The sequence below is a fragment of the Elephas maximus genome, chromosome 20 (genome assembly GCF_024166365.1).
Source record: "Elephas maximus indicus isolate mEleMax1 chromosome 20, mEleMax1 primary haplotype, whole genome shotgun sequence".
Taxonomy (NCBI): domain Eukaryota; kingdom Metazoa; phylum Chordata; class Mammalia; order Proboscidea; family Elephantidae; genus Elephas; species Elephas maximus.
In genome coordinates this window covers 67,162,092-67,176,532 of record NC_064838.1, presented here as the reverse complement: position 1 = coordinate 67,176,532, position 14,441 = coordinate 67,162,092, and the positions used below count along the sequence as shown (strand labels likewise).

General features: G+C 47.6%; 1 protein-coding gene across 4 annotated transcripts in view; it reads right to left on the bottom strand.

The window, feature by feature from the left end:
• Nucleotides 1–14,441, bottom strand: part of PTPRG (protein tyrosine phosphatase receptor type G) — an 823,034-nt gene that overhangs the window by 70,665 nt on the left and 737,928 nt on the right. For 2 of the 4 annotated variants that reach the window (XM_049861696.1, XM_049861695.1), the window contains 2 exons: nucleotides 14,308–14,440; nucleotides 366–452 (listed from right to left, as the gene is read on the bottom strand). In XM_049861696.1, coding sequence (XP_049717653.1) covers nucleotides 366–452; nucleotides 14,308–14,440 — 220 coding nt within the window. The remainder of the gene's footprint in view (nucleotides 1–365; nucleotides 453–14,307; nucleotide 14,441) is intronic. The other 2 variants (XM_049861693.1, XM_049861694.1) reach the window with 2 other exon arrangements.

The following is a 14,441-nucleotide window of genomic DNA, read 5'->3' as shown; positions in this document are numbered from 1 at the left end:
CTAAAACATGCAAATACCAGAAACTTTGGAAAGAAAATGGATGCAACACACAGATTCACAAACATATAGCACCCCCAGCCGAGCCACCCTCTAAACAAACAAACAAAAAATCCCCTGAAGCATAACCCCCCAAGCCCCAAAACAAAGCAATGCAAGCACAAAGAGGACTAACTGTAATTGGGATCAGCTAACCCTAAGCTGCGCTGGTCTTTTTGCAAAGTCTTCTTTTTGGCAGTTGGGGTAGAACAGGTGAGTTTCGGCATCGTGCTGTCTGGAAGACTTCAATCCCCATGGCAACAAAACAAAAAGTCGGCAAGCCAGTCCCAGCCCTCAAGATACCCCCCTGAAGCTTGACTGCCCCTCACCTGCTCCCCTTCTCTCCTCTCTCCCCAGAAGAAGGCACTTCACGGAAACGTCTGGGAAAGCCCTTGGACTTTATTTTGTTACACCTTCTAAATGGACAAGAAACAAAAAAGAACAGGTATAGGAGACAGTATTTTCAACTGGCCACCAATACCCACCCGCCTTGAACCAGACACACCCCAAAACCGGGCCTTATTTGGGACATTTTAAAAAGAGGAAGCTTATGTGCAAACGTGGCTGGTTTCATGAAGCTTTTTTATGTGGAGTGATGGAATAAGAAATAGGAACTCTGCTCTTAAAGCCGTCTGTAGGCATTAGACGCATGCCTTAGCCCTGGTAGAATGTAAGGTTATCAGGAATACCTTCCCTCTCACACACCTCCTCTTCCCCTTTGCCATGCCTCTCTCCGTGACAAAGAGTTTGCCTTAAAACACCACTGGCATAAAAAGAACTTGACAGGAATCTCCTGGATACCATCTGGATCTCCTTTGTGCGTGCTTTTCTCTGAACTGGGAAACCCTGGTGGTGCAGTGGTTAAGTGCTGCAGCTGTTAAAGGCCGACAGTTTGAATCCATCAGGTGCTTCTTGGAAACCCTATGGGGGCAGTTCTACTCTGTCCTACAGGGTGGCCAGGAGTCGGAATCGACTAGACAGCAATGGGTTTTTTTTTTTTTTTTTTCCTTTTCCTCTGAATTTGGTGCTGTTACACGAAACCGAGGTTCTGTGTTCTCCCCATATGTTCCTTGCATCTCTGGACAATTTCCTGATTCACAACAGAGGCTATGGAACATGCAGGAGAGGTGCCTAGAGAAGGGGGAACGGCAGCAAGAAAGAAATTACTACATGTGAAATCCTATAGCTAGTACCTCTTCAAAAGTAAATAGAACCACTGCATCGCAGACGTGACCGTTGCATTTAAAATATGTGGTTTTGTTACACAAGGACACTTGGAGGTGTTTAATTATTTAATTAATTATATCGAATTCTGAAACTACCCAGGCTGTAGTTTTTCACACTGAAATGCTTCCTATTTCCTCCAAAGCCTGCTCGTAGAACAGCAAGGCAAAGTCAGATATACTGAGGCGCTCTTTCTTTCTGGAAGCTCTGCTGAATCCCACCCAGAACTCTGGGTTTTGGCACACGAGGCCAAAGAATGTTCGTTAACCTCTGACTCACTGAGTGGCTTTCCACTTCTAGGAACCAACATCCTCTGTTTTGAATGTGAGGTCCACCTCTTCCGTTTTTCTTTTCCCCCCAAGACATTCTTTCATTTATTTTGATTATTATTAGATTCCATTTTGGGTAAAAGTGCTTGGCACAGGATCCAAAATTTGGGGATGCCAAAGCTTGGGAATACAATTTAAAAGGAGGGAGGGAGGGCTGTAATTCAGAATTTCCTGTCTCCCTCTATCGAGAACATTCTGGAATTACAACAGCTGTCCTTTGAACATCACACACAAGCTCGCTGCGGCTGCAAACATTAATCTGAGGAAACCCTGAGCGTGTTGGAGTGTTGTTACAAATTTTCAGAAAAACTTGAAATTTGCAGCTTCCTAAAATATTTAGACTTCTTCTCAACCCTTAGCCCTACTCTGAATTCTGCCAGATTCACTCTTTGGGGGATTTTGGAGCGGAGCCGGCTATCGCTGCAGTTTTTCCTCACACACAATCACAGGCGCCTAAAACTTCCGCCCGTAAACTGACAACACTTTGCTGAGAAGCAAATGTCATAAAATCAATAACTAATAACCTGAGCAGTCGAGGGGACTATCTGAGCAGAGGAGGGGGCAAGCACCCCCACCCTGTCAGAGAAGACACAGCCACCGAAAGGTGGTCTTCAGGTGGACGGCGCTGACCGTGTAAGGGGTTTCCCTTCTCTCAAGAGCAAGCCTGTGGATAAACGCGTGCCCACCCACTGCTTCCCCAGCAGAACTGGTCCAGCCTTTTAAGCATTGCCCAGCGTGTTCAGATGGCAACCTCTAGCACTGAGTGGCTCCTCGCTTTTGTCTGATGACGCTGCCTTAGCCTGTTCCAAGAGGCCAACTCCTCAGCAGGGGGTCGGTTACCATAACAACTGATGGCTCTCCTGAATTCTGAAAGGCCCCCAAGTTTCCCGTTTAGGAAACAGCTATTGAGCAGAAAGTTGCCCAGGATCAGCCGCATTAGAGGCACGTGACCCCAATCTGCCCCTACACAGCTGCACCGAGAAAGAAAAAAAAAAAAGGTGCCCACCTCCAGGAATAGCTGGGGACCTCACAAGGCTCTCCAACCCCCCTTTCAGCATCTCAGAACAAGACCAGTCAACCCAGAGTGTCATCATAAATTCAAACCCTCGGAGGCAAGCCTTGTTTTGGCATCAGGGGATACACTAGATTTCTCCACCAGCTGGACACGTTGTGAGGCTTTGAAGAGCCAAACTGTAAAAATGATTCCCAATGGTTAAAAAAAAAAAAATTCTTGAAATATGGCCACAGATACAGGTTCCAGAAAGGGATGAGTGGCACAGGAAGTCACCAGTTTTAAACGAAAAAATGATGCCCTGGACACCCGCGGTCCTGTGAATGGTTTGTTGACTGAAAAGATAAAGGAGGTCGCACCAAGCCACCAGAAACGTAGCAGCTCAGGTTTTTCTAGACTTGAGAAAAGTTTTACATAAACCTGCCCTACACTGCCCCTCAACACAAGAGGACACTTAGCACCTTGATCTGACCCACACCTTTGCACGCGTAGAATCCCCTGGAAAAGAACCTGATCCTACCACTGTTCCATAACATGTAATTTTTTTTTTTTTTTTGGCACAGAAGAAGAGCACCTTGATGGGGTTTTCCCTGTGGAATGTAGTTCTACTCTGAAACACACGGGGTCGCCGCAAATCAGAATCGACCTGATGGTAACTGGCTTTTCTCCTCTGGCAACACTGATAGGGTGCCTCCAGTCTCGTGCTGTCCAGCTCCTTTCCTTGTTCAGGGAAAATCACAACTCTAAAGCCACTCCTCCTTCCCTGGTCACCTCTCCTTCCTGCCCCACCCATGCAGCTGTGGGTATCCCCTCAGAGCACACCTTTCTCACCACTGCAAACTTACCTGCCTGCAGAGCCAGGCAGGGGCCAGCGGGGCGGCTGAGACAGGCAAAGTGGAGGGCAGGTGCCCCTCAGAACCGGCAGGGCGTGGCGAGCTCCACCCGGCCCACCATGCTGCAGGTGACATGAGAACACCGCTGCCAGACCTCCCGGTTTATCATGAGGACCCAGAAAGGGGGTTGAGGTGAAATTTTCAAAAATAATTCAGATTTTTTAAAACAACATGTCAGCTAAATAAAACATGTCTGGAGGCTCCTGGACCTGTTTGGGGTGACCTCTGTTTGCCCACTCACCACCTCCAGGAAGCTAAGGGTCTTAGGTCAAAAAAACCCCAAACAAAACAAAAACCCCAGGTGTGAGTAACTGGACAACCTATTAGCTGTGTGGCCCTGCAAAGTCACTCCTCCTTCTGGAAATCCATCTGGGGACCTGGGTGATGCAGTCCCTGATGCCTCACCTACCACTACTGTGAGAATGAAATAATATAATGTAGGCTTTGTCCTCATCCAGCCATTACTGATGGTCATTCTTAGTGGTTATTCCCCTTGGTGATCCCTTCACAAAGGAGCCCTGGTGGCACGAAGGTTAAGATGTGCTTGGCTCCTAACCGAAAGGCTGACGGTTTGAACTCACCAGCGGCTCCATGGGAGAAAGACCCGGTGAACTGCTTCTGTAAGGACTACAGCCTTGGAAACCCTATGGGGCAGTTCTGCCCTGTCACATGGGGTCACTGGGAGTCAAAAATCAACTTGACGGCATCTGACAACAACATCCCTTCACAGTTACCTGCGTGGGAGGCTCATTCTTATTATACCTGTGTCCTCTGATTTGGTGGGGTAAGAGGGTGGCAAACACCTAGAGCGAACACAGCCCCTGCCCCAAGTGCTCAAGATGCGTCAGCTGTGAGAGCAGATGGGGAGCTGGGCACCTGGGACCACGGCAGTGCTGTGGGTCGTTGCTGCTACTGTGGGCTCTGGGGGAGCCGCTGTCCAGTGAGACACATGTGCTCACCCCTTCCTCGAGCAAAAGGGGGGTCGACCCGCCAGGTGCCCCCATCTGACTTTCCATTCATGTTTATTTGCCTGAGCCTCCGTTATGCCAAGACAACCCCCACACATCTGCCATTTGCATCCTTTCATGTTTATTACGCCTTGTTTCTCATGGAGCATCCGGGGAAGAAGAAAACCACAAGGTCAACAAAACACTTGGTTTCACGAACGGCGTTCCGGATGAGGAGGCACCCACACGTGGCCACATTTCTGGAAGTCTAAAGGCGGGACTTTGAGCTGTGAGAGGAGACGCTTTTCTATCTGCCTTTGTGGACAAACTGGTGCTGACGGATTTACGGAGAATTCACAGATGGCGCCGTCACATGCTGGAGGGGGACATGGGTGTACCAGATCAGATGGACAAGTCCTGCTAACCCTAAACTTCAACAAACCTGGGTCAGAGGTTACAGCCCCCACTCAGACAGTTCCACTTTCCTGTCCCAGGATCTGTGTACTTAGGTCAGCCCCATCTGATTCTGAGAAGTACCGCTACTCCACACTTCTGGAAAGTTTTCCAAGCTAGAGTTTTGGTCAGTAAGATATGCTAAATTTGTCACTCTGTTAACTAGCACTGAGCAGCTGGGACTAAGATGGATCACATATTATTCAACATCAAGATCTTCTCAAAGTAATGGAGCCATAACTGAGTGGGTATGTCATTATTCAGCTTCCAGAATACCAAAAGATATAGCTGGTCCCGTTAGGTTTTCTTCCACATTATTTTGGCAAATTCAAACCATAGACTGGTTTATATCTAGCCTTCCAAATCAGTTTAGCACCACCCTTGGGAAGGTGGTCATCACCTGTCAGTTTGTCATGCTGTGGTGGCTTGCGTGTGGTGATGACAGTGGAAGCCACACTATCGGTATTTCAGATACCACCGAGGTCACACGAAGTGAACAGGTTTCAGCCGAGCTTCCAGACTAAGCCAATGAAACCGAACCTTAGCCAATGAAAGCCTATGGATTACAACAGAACACTGTCTGACTCACCTGCTTTGGACACGTCATCAGGAGAATCAGTCGTTACAGAAGCGCGTCGTGTTTAGTGAAGGAGAGGGCCAACAGAGACAAGAGAAACCCTTGGTGAGACGGACTAGTGCAACAGCCACAACGACAGACTGGAACACGCTGTCAATCGTGAGGATGATGCAGGACTGGGCAAGGTTTTATTCGGTTGTACGCAGGGTCAGCACAAGTTGGAGTCGACTCAACTACAACCAGTTACTCTCTTAAGAAGGTGATGTCACAGCTGAGATACTTCCTTTTCCTGGAGTGTCTTTTTGACACATCCACGCACTAAAAAGTAGGCCACGGCAGGAAGTAAATACCTTTACACACACTAACCCTCATCTGGGCAAGATAACATAATGGTTAAGACAGTGAGCTACGAAGCCAGATTGCCTGGATTCAAATCCAGGATCCATCAAAGATGAACACTATGACTTGGGCATGTCACCTGATCTTTCCAAGCCTCGGTTTTCTGATCTGCAAAATGGACATAATATTAATTCCTAGGATTTGTACGCTGATTAAGGGGGAATATAATCTACTAAGCACCTGTCTGGCCATGGTGACTATTCAGTAAAAGATTCTTGCCTTAATATGACATAAGAAGCCATTTCAGGGGTGAGATTTTGCCCATCGAAGAGAAAAGAGCTACCTTCAAAAGCAAGTTTTCTCAAGACCACAGGGGAAAAAAAAATCTTTGCAACACTCACAATTCAAAGCGAATACTAACTCTTGCTCACAGGAGCTATTCTACGGAATAGCTGATAAGCTGCACATCCTAGCCCTCTGATTGGACCCCTGCGCATAATGCCTCTCCCAGCATCTACTTTAGATTATGCAAATCGAAAAGAAACCTTCCAAAAATTTTCCTCTTCTGAGTGGCAGCCAGCAGCTGTGCTGCTCTGCGTCCTTTCAGGAACGTCAGTACGTTAGTGCCATACAAACAGCTTGTCTCAGGGAGGCAGGGGATCCAGAGTCCTTGGAACGTGCTTGCTGACTGCAGCAGTGATTCAAAAGGTGCGTTTTATTACCATCTTGAGTACTTCAGCCAAGATGGCGCACTTTACACACAACTGAGTCGTTTCTTCTCTTTCCCTTTCAACAGCAACTACTAGAGCAATGGACCCCTGAATGGTAAATACTGATGGCAACTCTTATAAGACACACAAAAGGATGCCATTTGCCAAAGGAGGCCAGCTGTAGCTGTTAGTTAATTTTACCTGTATTAGCCGCCTCACGGAGGAGCCTGGATGTACAAGTGGTTTGCAATGGGCTGTTCAAACCCATGCAGTGGCCCCACAGAAGAAAGGGCCAGTGATCTGCTGCCCAAGATGACAGCCAAGAAAACCCTGTGGAGCAGTTCTACTCTGTAAGGCATGGGGTCGCCACGAGTCTGGGGCCAATTTGACAGCAGCTAACAATGGCAGCTGCCCCAGAAGCCAACCTCCTGCTCAAGACCACTTTGCCTTCATTTCTTCCTAGCTTCACAGCAATTTCTGCGTTGGTTGTGGGTCTTTGTTTCCACACCTCTCCAAGGCAGATCTCTGCATGGGGCATTCAAGGGAGAACTGTAGAATCTTACCTGTCACATTTCAGCTAATAAAATTTTAAAATAAACTTCTCCCTGCAGATCCATGTTGATGCCTGTAGAAATACTGCTGAAATCATCCCCAGGGGGACTCAGTACATCTTCCAGGTCACAAAAATGGTCTGAGGCCTCTACCCATGTTTTTTTTGTTTTGGTCAAAATTGCGGCAGTGAGACTGAGTAATGACTGGGCTCCCAAAACTGTCCAGCTCGGGAAACATACTCTTAATCCAATGATGCCAACAGCTCTAGCTATTTGAGGATACTTGAATACTTGTAGCAGTGCTGGAGCCCTGGTGGCACAGTGGTTAAGAGCTCGGCTGCTAAACAAAAAGTCAGCAGTTTGAATCCACTAGCTGCTTCTTGGAAACCCTGTGGGGCAGTTCTCCTCTGTCCTTTAGGGTCACCATGAGTAGGAATCAACTTGACAGTAACAGGTGTGGTTCTTTGGTTTGGCGGCAGTGCTAGCAGCCCTGGTGGCACAGTGGTTAAGAGTTTGGCTGCCAACCAAAAGGTCAACAGTTTAAATCCACCAAGCGCTCCTTGGAAACCCTATGGGGGAGTTCTGCCCTGTTCTACAGGGTCACTATGAGTCAGAACTGAGTCCAGGGCCACGGGTTTGTGGCAATGCTCACCAAATACCTGTGTGCTGTCCCCACCTTACGCTGAACTGAGGCTGCAGCCGTGTGACTATCTCTGGCCAACGGTGAGTTAACAGGAGTGAAGGGTCTCACTTCCAGGCCAAGAAGAGAACTGGATGCTCTCCCCATTTCTCCACTCCTGCTGCAGCAACTTAGGAGACACGTATTCCAGGAGGAGCCACAGGTGGGGGAGAGCTGCCCACTCCGTCAGACTACATTGTGGGTGAGGAACGAACCTTTGTGGCATCAAGCTGCTTGGTGTTAGGGTGTGTCTACTGCAGCAGCTAGTGAAGTCTACTCTGGTTAACACAGCTGGCTCACAACAAATGAGGCTGACCCCTGGGCTTGCGTGTTGTTTCCCTGTGGGGAGCAGGGGAGGCCCTATCTTTAACCTAGTTATGTAGGACGCCCTCCTCTGGAACTGCCTTTAGGCCCATGGGCAGCATAGCTCAAACCAAGTTTATCAACTTCATAGTCACCCGTTTCCTTTTTTTGACCCCAGGGGGTTCCACTCAGTTGGTTTACCTACCCAGAAAAAAACTACCTACATTTATACTAAATTTATTCAGCAAAAGAAATTTAGTGTAAGTGTAGGTAAACCAACTGAGCAGAACCACTTGTCTCAGAAGAAGTATAGCCAGAGTGCTCCTTAGAAGCGAGAATGGTGAGACTTTATCTCACGTATGTTGAGCATGTTGTCAGGAGGGATCAGTCCCTGAAGGACATCATTCTTGGTAAAGTAGAGGGTCTGTGAAAAAGAAGACCCTCAATGACATGGATTGACACAGTGGCTGCAACAATGGGTTCAAGCATAGCAACAATTGTGAGGATGGGTTAGGACCGGGCAGTGTTCGTTCTGTTGTGCACAGGGTCGCTATGAGTCAGAACTGACATGATGGCACCTAACAGCAACAACATACTAAATTTGGAGTCCCTGCGTGGCACAAAGGGGAAGTGTTTGGCCGATAACTGAAAGGTTGATGGTTTGAGTCCACCCAGATGTGCCTTGGAAGAAAGGTCTGGCAATCTGCTTCCAAAAGATCAGCCACAGAAAACCTTCTGGAGCACAGTTCTATTCTGACACACATGGGGTAGCCATGAGTTGGAATCGACTCGAAGGCAATTTTTAAAAAATAACTAAATTTAGCTCCAAACGAATGACTTTTAACTATTTCTAGGATGAATAGTCTGTGGAATGAACATCATTCAAAAGAATGAATTCTAAAAAAAAAATTACCATTTCAAGAATATTACTGCAAATGGTGTACAGCGACCCAATTTGATTGCATTTAAAGGAGACAGCATTCATTTAGATCTGCATATTTGATTTTCTTTATTAAAATACGACCACATTTTTTTAAGCACATGGGACCCAGAATTGCATTCATCTTTTCTCCCTAACGGTAGATATAGCAGAATACTCCAACTAATACCTGTGTCTTCACCACCTGCCAGGGCCCGTGACAAGCATTTTCCATAAAATCCAGTTACCACTGAGTCAGTTCTGACTCCTGTAGACCCCATGTGTGTCAGTGGAGAACTCTGTTCCAAAGGGTTTCCAATGGCTGATTTTTTAGAAGTAGATTGCCAGGCCTTTCTTCCAAGGTGCCTCTGGGTGGACTTGAACTATCCACCTTTCAGTTAACAGCTGAGTGTGTTAACTGTTTGCCCCACCCAGGTACTTGTGCTTAATCCTCACATTATCCCCACTTTAAAAGTAAGCAATGGGCTCAAACATAACAAAGATGGAGATGACGCAGGACCAGGTAACACTTCATGTGTTCCTGAAGTTGCTATGAGTCAGAGCCGACTTGACACAACTAACCACAAAAACACTGGCCAACTCCATCTATTGGAATCTGCATCCAGTTGCTCTTCTGGGCCTTGATGGTCCTTTGGGAAACCCCCCCTTGTCGAGCTTCAGCCTGTGTGGTTTCGATGACATTGCCTCCACTTCTGGGCTCCAGAGATAAGTGTAAGGCCCAGCCCTGACAAGGGTAGCCTTTCCCTCCAGGCACAGAAGCCTAAGTTCACCCTAACAGACACCATATCTTGGGACTTTCCTGGAATGTTAGAGAAGAGAAATTCTCCTTCCACTGGGGTGGTGAGATATAAGTCTAACATGGGCCAGAGCCGCCATGTGGAAAGAGAGGTCTGCCCAAGACAGAAGAGAGCACAGACTCCAGAGACTGAGAGCAAGAAAAACAGACAAAACAAGCCAAACCCAGATGTCTTATTTCCCTCCTCTGAATCCAGCTAAGCCTGAAGAGCCTCAATGTCTTAATTCCATCAATCATCAAACTTTTTTCTTGTGCCAAAGGCAGCTTGAAATGGGTTTGTGCCAATAAAGCAGATAAGGACGTTGCACATTTCTTGGTCCACAGCAGGCTTTCAACAAATGTTAGTCCCTTCTTCCTCTCTGGCCACAGAAAGTGGGTGAGCCTAACAGCAAAGCCCAAAGGACCCAGGAGTCCCAAGCTCTGTCTGACTTAGCTGAACATCAGTGGCGCTCACCTTCACAGCAGGTAGGTGGCTAAATAAGCTCATGGTTTCTAGAGAGAGGACACCCTGTGTTCAAAGCCTGGCTCTGCCACTTACTACAGGGCCCTGGACCCGTCGCTGGACTTCTGTGAACTTCCGGTCTTTTACTTGTACGGGGGGAACAACAGGAGAACCTCCCACAAGGATCTGTTGTAAGAGTCATGTGATTGGTGCCGCCCAAGTGCTCGCTCAGTGCCTGGCACACAAAAATGACTCACTGAACGACTCTTTTTCGTTCAGGGGTAGGTAGATGGACCCAGGTGGGCCAATCAGAAACAGTCCTGAGATTTTTGCTGGAACTACTTAGAACAGGAGCTGTGGTGGCACAGTGGTTAAGAGCTCGGATGCCAACCAAAAGGTTGGCTGTTGGAATCCACCAGCCACTCTTTGGAAACCCTATGCGGCAGTTCTACTCTGTCCTACAGGGTCGCTATGAGTCGGAATCGACTTGATGGCAGTGGGGTTTGGTTTGGTTTTGGACTTGGAACAAGACCCTTCATTACCATTCACAGTAGCATTACTGTACACTGGGAGTCTGGAGTTAGAAACAGAACTCAAAGACCTTGGGTTTAATTTTCTCCTATTTCACGGACTCATTGAATTGCAGTGCCAACAACTCCAAGTGAGTATACCCAGAAACCAGGACAACTGCTACAAAGAATCAGTCCTTGCTTACGGGAGAAACTGCCACCACAGAGGGCTGGTTTGAAGTCCCGGGTGTCAGGCCTGCTACTGGAGGAAATAATCCAGAAGGTTCTGATCTGCATCAGTGTTCTACTTGTGTCAGGTCCGTTTGCCAATCATCTCCTATCACTGCACCTCAAAAGGTGGAAGGGAAGCGCTGTTGTTTCAGCTTCAAACAGCATCGCCAGAGGGAACTATGCGTCTCATCTGCGTTTATCAATTTTCGGTGTGAGCTCCCCAGTGCTTCCTTTTTTCACATTAATAAGAAAAAAAGTTGGACAGAAAAAGGTCCTTGTCCCCTCTAGGCTGTTCTTATGCTTAACCAAGTCATCTGTCCTAACGCTGATTCAGTTTTACCTCCCTTGCTCTACAAGAATCTTCTCTTCCACGCTTGCTCTTGTGCTGCTGACATTAGGAGGCTGGTAAAAAGCTCATAGCCACAGTCTATGGGATGAAGTTTAAAGCTCTGGGAACTTTAAACCAAGCCTTTGGATATATGGTTAAGTGCTCGACTACTAGCCAAAAGGTTGGTGGTTCGAGCCCACCCAGAGGTGCCTCGGAAGACAGGCCTGGCAATCTACTTTGGAAAGGTCACAGCCTTGAAACCCTGTGGAGCACGGTGCTACTCTGCACACACGGGGTGGCCACCAGTCAGAATCGACTCGACGCCAACTAGTAACAACGACAACATAAATATATATTTAAACATGAAATATTAATGTATTATTCAACATGTGCTTTCCATTAGGACTCACTGCATTTTCACAGTTGTTGTTTTCTGAATGGAATATACATCTTTAACAGACAGATTTCAAGGCTGCCTTTACTATATTTACTGGAGCCCTGTTGCTGCAGTGGGTAAGAGCTTGGCTGCTAACCAGAAGGTTCGCAGTTTGAACCACCAGCTGCTCCTTGGAAACCCTGTGGGGCAGACCTACTCTGTCCTATAGGATCACTATGAGTCAAAATCGACTCCATGGCAATAGGTAACAATGGGTTACTGTATTTACATGGCCCTTGCAAAGACGTAAAGGAAGAGGGAGCCAAGTGGGCTTCACCTGGGGTGGAGTAAGCACAGTGTTTTGGCCTGCCTGGCATTCATGCCTCCATGGCCACATGGTCCACAGTTCTCCTTGGCCACAGTCATTCATTCAGGTGGCCCAATCAGAAACAATCCTAAGATTTTTGCTAGAACTATTTGAAAGAAGGAGCTTCTTTACACAGGGGTTGCTAAGCAAAAATTTCAAAGCCTCAGGCAACTGTGGGCTCTCTCTGCTTCCATATGGGATACCCAAACCCGCAGCCATAGAGTCGATTCTGACTCATAGCAACATCACAGGACAGAGTAGAGCTGTCCCATAGGGTTTCCAAGGAGTGACTGGTGGATTCGAACTGCTGACCTTTTGGTTAGCCGCCGAGCTCTTAACCACTGCACCACCGGGGTGCCTCCATATGGGAGAGCCTGGGACTAAAACCACACAGAACCAAGTCTAGAGATGCAAGAGATGGACACGCAGCCCTTCCATTATTTCTACTGCTCAGTTCACCCCATGTTAGGCAGCCTCCAAGTTACCAATGGGCTTCAGAAACATACTGTTTTGTGAATCACTTTTTCCTGGAGAAGAAATGGCATAATGATGAGTATAGGGTCCTAGGCTCACCTCAAAACACCACTGCTGTGTAACCCAGCTGGTCTGGAGCACAGCTAGCACTGTCGTCACCATTGGAAGCCCTGGGAGGCCCGAGACGGCACCTTCCCTACTCACTTGTTTTAGCCAATTGGGCACAGACCTGGCGACACACAGCCAGTCAGTCAGCAAATTCTGTGGATTCCACCTTGAAAATACAGCTAGGCTCAGCGATTCCCTCCACCTGTGCTGCTCTTACCCTTACAATCCCCTCCTTCTCAGACCAGTGCAGTGTCTCCCAGCTGGTCTTTCTGCCTCTGTCCTGCTTCAGTCTATTTTTAACACAGCAGCCAAGTGATTCTGCTAAAAATGAAGTCAAATCCTAACACTCCTCTGCCCCAAACCTGACTTCGAGTAAAAGGCAAAATGTTTACAACAAATCACAAAACTGATCCAACTCCCTTCCACCTCACTTCCTCCCAACACACTCTCCCCTTACATGCTCCGGACACTCTGTCCTGCTGGTTATTCCCGAATACGCCTGCCTGGTTCTACCTCTGGGCCTCTGCCCCCACCTCCGGGCCTTGGCATGTGCTCTTCCTTCTGCTTGGAACTCACCCCAGATGGAGCCCACTTGGCTCTCTCTTTCTCTAGATCTTTGCTCAAATAACACTTTCCAGAGAAGCCGCTGCTGACCACTCTACTTCAGACTGAACACTTAGCCCCAGCCCCAGAATGCCCCTCACCTTTCAGGATTTAGTCTTTTCCATGGTACCCTGATCATCATTTTACATATTTTTATCTTACTTATTCTAGCACATCAGCTCCGTGAGAGGACTTTTGTCTGTTTTGCTCACTGTGGTATCCACAGTGCCTGGAAGGGTGTCTGTCACATAGAAGGGCTAGAAATGAACCAAATGAATAGAAAACACGACAACTGTTTATCACTGATGGAGTTCATCAGAAAAGGGCTGAAGCCTCCTAGACTTCCTCTGGGAGCTGAAGGCAGCCATGCCGACTGAGTGGGCCAACCCACCTCCCTTAGCTGTTCCAGCTGAGATACTGCACCCAAAACAAACAAAACCCCACATAACTTCTAAACAGGCTGCAAGCCAGCTTCCCAGGGCAAGGTGGACCAGCTCAAGATGACGCTTTTATAAGGATGACTTATGATATGCCATTTTACCTTACATTTATGTTAAATGCCACATAATCTGCAAAATGTTTTCCCACCACCCAATTTAGTTTTCAGCAAAAGGCTGTAATTCTTTTTTTCCCCAGGTAAAGAGAAGTTTATTATATGGATACAGCAAAGTGGAGCATGGTCTCAGAGAAACTGGAAATGCTATGAAATGTACTAACTCATCCTGCAGGTTTAGGGACTGAAGTTCAAAGTGGAAATGGGGTTGGAAGGAAGCAAAGTAGCAGATATAGGATTTGAACCTGAGTCTCCCTGACTCCCAAGCAAAAGCCTTTGTGGCCCTAAATCTCAGAAGCTCACCATAAGAGCCTTGACCTCAAAAGTAGCTTCACCCACCATTTTCTTCCAGAGAGAGGGTCTCCCAGGTAGTGACACTAGGAACAGTCAAGCTGCTTCACCTTTCTGAATAGAGGCCACAGGCTTCTCACCCATGGGGCCGGCCCCACTCCCAGGGCAATAAGCTCCCTATAGACCCAGCCAGCACCCTCACCTGTCTGCCCTGTGGGTGGGCCTGGTATACTCACCTCCAGTAAACTAGCACAGCAATGAGAAGGATGAGGCACACGAAGGTCAAGGCTGATACCACAGTCAGAGGGATGATCCACTCCATCCTCCCTGGAGAGGGGCGGCTTAGCATTCCAGAGGTGTTCTTTTCTGC